The 6585-nt window shown below is 47.3% G+C and overlaps 1 protein-coding gene across 1 annotated transcript; it reads left to right on the top strand.

Moving 5' to 3' along the window:
- Window positions 1-2418: 2418 nt before the first annotated feature.
- On the top strand, window positions 2419-6377 carry LOC123058893 (protein SODIUM POTASSIUM ROOT DEFECTIVE 2). Its single transcript, XM_044481568.1, has 3 exons — window positions 2419-3121; window positions 3925-4000; window positions 6045-6377. The coding sequence occupies exons 1-3, from the start codon at window positions 2756-2758 to the stop codon at window positions 6161-6163; spliced, it is 561 nt and encodes a 186-aa protein (XP_044337503.1). The 5' UTR covers window positions 2419-2755; the 3' UTR covers window positions 6164-6377.
- The last annotated feature ends 208 nt before the right edge of the window (window positions 6378-6585 follow it).

Raw genomic sequence — 6585 nt, forward strand, 5'->3', positions numbered from 1 at the left:
TGGATTGCTTGTTTGGGCACCTGGAGAATCCAGTGTTGTTCTAGGATATCCCGGAGTACCTGTGTGATCATCCTACGGTCCGCCACCCAGGCTTGAAGGGATCTTAAGATTATTCATGCTAGAAACTTCCGTGTGCAGCCACAAGCCATTATGGGCTCTGGCATAGTATGAGTAAGTTGTGTGACCTCTTTCAGTGGTTGGCTAGCAGATGTAGAGGGAAAGTAGGTGTAACTGTCCACCCAGAGTAAAGAGAGAATGCTTCTGAAAGACTGTGTCTCGGTCATCCATTTCTCAAACATCATGTAGTGCGAGAAATCCAACGGAGGAGATCGAGTCTTGTAGGGAAAAGTGCACAAACCTCTATAGAGTGTACAACTAATCATGGTTAGCCGTGTCCCCGGTTATGGACATCTTGAGTATCTAGTACTTGGATTTTCCTATTGTATCTCATCACTCTAAATTAATTTGTTGGGTTAATGAACTACTTTAATTGGGATTGAGTTGGAGGAACCTTCTCAATGTTGTTTCAACTACCATGATAGTTAAAATAAAACTTATTCCTTTGTTGTAGGAAAAAATTGGCTTTTCGCAAAAACATTATAACCATACAACCTCCACCAGCCAAATATGCATATAGTGTTAGTATTATTTCTGTTCATTGCTCTACTGTGTTACATTGCCAGCATATTCCATGTGCTGGCTCGTTTTCGGCCTGCAACATATCACGTTGCAGACTTTTCAGACGAGGAGTAAGGTTCGCTAGGTCGTTGTCGTGCAGCTCAGCTATGCCGTTGGAGTTGATGGACTCACTTTATCTTCCAAGCCTTCCGCTGTTATCATATTAGATGGCCTTAAGCCATATTTATTGCAATAAGTTCTCTTTTGGAGACATTCGATGTAATAAGTGTGTGATTGCTACTCTGTTATAAATCCTTCGAGTACTGTGTGTGTCAGCATTACCGATCCAGGGATGACACTAAAGCATAGAGACTTGACCGTCTGAGGTCGGGTCACTACAGGGGTGTTGCAGGGGCGAGGACGACTGCGACGTGGTTAGCTCGCCAGGGGGGAGGGAAGGGGGAGGCAACACAAGAGCGTGAGCGACGGGGAGGGTAGGGACGTGACCTCCGGGAAGAGTATGAAGGCCGAAGAGAAGGGAAGGACAACCATCAAACGACTATGCTGCGAGGTACGCCAACGACCGCGAAGGATGATGCAACCATGGCGCGGCGGTGCTACAACCATAGGCGGTGGAGCTACAACCGTGGTATGGAGATGATACTCGGCCCGCCGATGGTTGTGAAGGATGCTGAGACCTCGACGTGGTGGAGCTGCAACTGTAGGTAATCGGAGTTACGACCGTGGTTTGGCAATGCTACGTGACTACAAAGGATGATGCAACCTCGGCGCGGCGGAGCTACAACCATAGGCTGTAGGAGCTGCAAAGGCACCAGGATATTAGGATGGGTGCTACAAGCGTAGACAACCAGTGCCACGAGGACGACGACGGTGAGTGTCGGAGCTGCGTTGAGGGAGATGTGTGGTGGTGCTATGAGCTCGCTTGATGGATGTTGAAAGATCTAGTGGCGGTGGCAGCCCGACCAACCAGCTGCTATGACCGGTGCTACGACGGAACATGGTGGAAAACATTCTCGAGCACGCAAGTGGGGGGTGTTGCGGGGGCGAGGACGACTGCGACGTGGTTAGCTCGCCAGGGTGGGGGGAGGGGAGGGGGAGGCAACACAAGAGCATGAGCGACGGGGAGGGTAGGGACGTGATCTCCGGGAAGAGTATAAAGGCCGAAGAGAAGGGAAGGAAAACCATCAAACGACTATGTGTGTTGCATCTGATGGCTCCTGAGGGGAGCGATCGGTCGACCGACGGAGAGTGCCCTCCTTAAAAAAGAATCTTTCTCGATTCTAAATTGTACTAGTACGTGTTAACGCATCGCACACTCGTTACACAGAACACCTCATACGCTTGATCAACACATTGCTCGGTGGAAATGCGGAATGCACCTACAACAGAGTTTTGAATCCTACTGTTTAGGCGCTATACGGACTCTACATGTCTCTTTGTATTTCGTCTTTTTTTTGGTTTGTGAGAGAGGACCTTATTTAGCTGTGTGCATCTTAATTATGTAGAGACCGGATGTAATACTTAAATATTCAAAGTAATAAAATGCCTCTTTTTGAAAAACAGAGTTTTGAATTTCCCCAAAGCTAAAACAGAGGAAGCCCCAAGGCAAAGAACCCACACCCTTGCTCTCCGTGTCCTATCGGCACGTCGCGCCCCTGACGTCACCCGCTTGTGAGGCCCGGCACCACATCTTGTCGCTGTTGCCCGCCGCAGGGCGCACCACTCCAAAGAGCCCAGTAGTCCATCAAGCACACACGACACACACATATGGCTCTAGCCAAGAAAACAATCTGGCTTTTGCCCGAGCAATAATTCCAATCTTGTCTCACGCTACACAGCAGTCAAACAGGGAGGAGGGATAGCTAGCGGTCGAAACGGGAGCGAGCGAGAAGCCATACAAAAACGGCATTAATCCACCGTGATTCCAGCGACTTTGTTCTCCACCTCCTCCCACCGCTTCGTTCCTTTCAAGTCTCCGAGGGCGACCCTCTCTCTTCTTCTCACTCCAGCTCCAGTCCTGTGCTGGTAGTTATTGGTGAGTGCTACGTTGCTAGCGTGGGGTGTGACAGCACTGCACGGCGAAGGCTGGGCACGGTGGTTCGTGTGAGTGGCAGGCATGAGGACCGGGGGGATGCTGTGCCGGTCACAGGCGGCGACGGCGGTCTGCGTGCCGGGCGACGCACGGTCCATGGTCGTCGGGCGCCGCGCCGACCGGACAATCGCCCAGGACGCGCGCACCCTCCACGACGTCAGGTACGTGCGCCTTGGTGCCGACGGAGCCGGCGCCGCGCGTGTCTCGTCCAGGCGGGTGGCGCCGCCCCAGCCGCCGCCCATGTCGAGGAGGCGCGGAGCGACGGTGGCCGTGACGCTGCCGATGGTGACCAAGAGCCCCGTGGAGACGCCGGCGCGGGACACTGCGGCGGCTAAGCGGACACCCGCCACTCCTACGGCGGCCGTGGCACCCGGCGACCAAGTCCTCCAAGTACGTAGCCCCCCGACCAGCCGTATTCTGCTCCAGTACTTAGTGTCTTGTTTGCACATTTTGTTTACAAACATCTGGTCACCACGAGAAGATATCCACTGGTTGATTTCAATCAACAGTTTCACATCAGCAGAAGGACAAATCCTCGCGAACTCCTTGTGCTGATTGCACGCAGAAATCAGAAATGCACCTCTCACAAGCATACGCATTTCAGTTTTTTTGGCCTTTCAAACGTGTAATGCATTTGAACTATCATATGTTGAAAATTATAGTGCAAAATTGTAGTAACTGTGATGAGCCGGGCCCTTGCCCCAGGGCCCGGGATGCATTTACTCGGTAATTAATAGTAGCAGTAACTTCCGTCCATCAATACGGTGAAGTCAAAACTGAAGATATGGTAGTATGTGTGGGATACAGTAAAAACATTAACGTCAAATAAAGAAGCAAAAAGGACTAGGCTGGAGCACAGCGGAAGGTCACAAGCGGTCCAGATTGCAGCACAGTAGGTATGTCGGACAACAGTGGGAGATTACGAGCGGTCCAGATTACAGCACAGTTGATATGTCCTTTTACAGATGGAGAGCAGTGAGAGATTATATATAGACAAGCAGAAAATTTAAAGAGATTAGTACTAATTAGCTTGTGGACAATAGGTGCCGTCCAATGCAGGTTAGAGCAAGCTGTTTTTGCCAACAAATTTAATTTTGGTCAAGGTAATAGATAGCTTAGATAGAGATGCATTTGCTGTTTGTGTTTTGTGCTTAATTGCTGGAGATGTGATGCTCTTGTACGTACGTCCACAGGTGGTCGTGATGAAGGTGGCTATACACTGCCAGGGGTGTGCAGGGAAAGTGAGGAAGCACATCTCCAAAATGGAAGGTATGTACTATGTGCCAGGACTAGCATTAACATGTGTACCAAAATTACAAAAGCTTGCTATTTTCCATGTGGATTTTGCCATCCGTGGTAGTCTCGAAACAGTCATCCACCCCGCTTTATATTAACAAGGCTACATGGCAAATCATACAAAGTAGGAGCATTGAGGTAGTCTTCAAGAGCTCATCAACAAAAATACACTACGTGGCAGCGCGGGGGAAGGGGATGTAGGTGAGAACGAATTATATATACCTAAATAGTTGATCTCCGCCAACTCCAATTCTCTTAACATGCAACTATGCCATCATGCATGACCTAAATAATTGATCCCCACCACTAACCACAATTCTCTTAGTAACATTCAAATATGCCATCTCATCATGCCAACGTGCATCAGAAAAGACCCATATTAAAATGCCCCATGCATACTACTCATATGTAATAAATATTCCACAACTATGGAATATTCAAATGTGTACTAAATTATATGTTAGTTTCAATTTAGTCTAAATACTAATATTTCATACTAACAAATCTGACTGAAATAATTTCAATAAATTCCGGCAGCAACTTGTGCGGCATCATGTCCAGTTAATAGTAGTGTGTGTGATTTTCATTTAGCATGTGTTCCCTCACACTTATGTCTTCGATATCTCAGGTTGCATTAGTCTCAGTCTACTAAACATGTATGCACAACACCATAACGATAACTGAAATTTTCTTTCCTAGATTAATACTTCGTTTGATTTCTTCCCACCTCTTTGTATCTTGTAGGTTCTCGCAAACAAAGTTTTCTTTTCTGCTTAGCTTTTCTTCATATGCTTAGATTATTTCGTATAGCTGCTCGGTTAAAATCCCACGCTTGAGAGTTGAAAGCACCGACATAAATATCAATTACTCTCTTTGTAAAGAAATATAGATCTCGATTTCTTTACAAAGCGAGTAGTTTTGAAGTACAACGACTATACTCAGTACAACTCCTAGCTGATTCCAACGCTACAATCTACTCCCTCCGTTCCAAATTACTTGTCGCAGAAATGGATGTATCTAGAATTAAAATACATCTAGATACAACCATACATGCGACAAGTAATTCGGAACGGAGGGAGTAGTGCCTAAGTTTGGAAACGAAAACAGGTATACACTAAAGAACTATACCAACGACGGGTGGCAGTATGTACTCCCTTTGTAAAGAAATATTTCTTTACGTGCTTATATTTTCTTTACAGAGGGAGTATCTAATTATTCTGTGTACGTACAGAAATTACCCTAAATGTACCAACGAGATCCAATGTGGAGGGCGGGGGAGCCCCGTGGACAAAATATATACGAGTAGTAAAATGGAGCCCATCCGAATGCGACACCACAAATTCATTCCCGACGAGATTCGGATCGTGGTCACCCGGGCTGCGCCACTGGGCACTGCCGAGTTCCAACATATCCATGTGACATCACAACTGGTCTCGAACAGATCTTGCAGCTTGCACTTGCCCATCCACCACCCTTCCTACTGCAGAGTCTCTGAAAAGGCTCTTTCTCTGTGGAAAGTGCAAAACACTAGTTGAGCAGCCTTTGAAAATTCATACGTTTCAGAAACCTCACATGCCACATACATCTTTCCGAAACCCTGAATAATTCTCGCGGTATATGCCAAACAGAGTGACGTGATGCATACATAGAAGAATATCGTATATGGATTGGCAGGTAGGCAGGTACTCCCTCCGTCCAATAATATAAGATCGTTTTGCAAGCTGTTTTAGCTCACAAAATGACCTTAAATTATGGGACCAAGGGAGTAGCTACGTTACAAAACTGTGTCTATGTTGCATGTTTCTGCGCAGTGAGGTAGCTATCTAGGCTGTATGTCTCCAGCGACTGTCAAAAAAAGTAAAGACTGGTGACTGGCGCATGCATGCATGCATGCATGCGTGAAGCTAACGTGTTGGCATGGGGTAGAAGTAATTCTGTTGGTTCATGCATGCTTGTTTGATGGACCGCTGGGTCGGGTTGTTTTCACTGACTGCGTGGAAGCAATGCATGTGTGCAGGGGTGACATCGTTCAGCATCGATCTGGAGAGCAAGAAGGTGACGGTGATGGGTCACGTGTCCCCGGCGGGTGTCCTCGAGAGCATCTCAAAGGTCAAGAAGGCTGAGCTGCTCATGTGAATCTCCTCATCGTCCATCCTACCCAGCATGAAGTCTTATTAGCTGAATTCGGAAAAGAAAAGAAAAGACACTTCTCACCGGCTGACAAGGGGATCCACCAACAGATAAATAAACTCGAGCTTAGTATTTGTACGGATTTGTACTAAATGGCCCATTGGCAAACTTAATTCGCTCACTGAACTCCATAAAACTTATATCGGAATCTCGTCCCTCTTGTTCGCGTCTATCAAAGGGGCGCCTAAATTGCATGTTAAATTACCATGCTTTTTCCCTAAGGTGTATTTGACTTTTATCGGTTCACGGTCGTCGGTTACGCCGCAGATGTGGCATGGGCCGAAGACGGCATGTCCTAAGGCGTGACACTTATTTGAACACCTCGCTTTCAATTGGAAAGAATCCAAGAAGCTTTACAAGACCTTATT

This window comes from Triticum aestivum, chromosome 1A (genome assembly GCF_018294505.1).
Source record: "Triticum aestivum cultivar Chinese Spring chromosome 1A, IWGSC CS RefSeq v2.1, whole genome shotgun sequence".
NCBI classification, from domain to species: Eukaryota; Viridiplantae; Streptophyta; class Magnoliopsida; order Poales; family Poaceae; genus Triticum; species Triticum aestivum.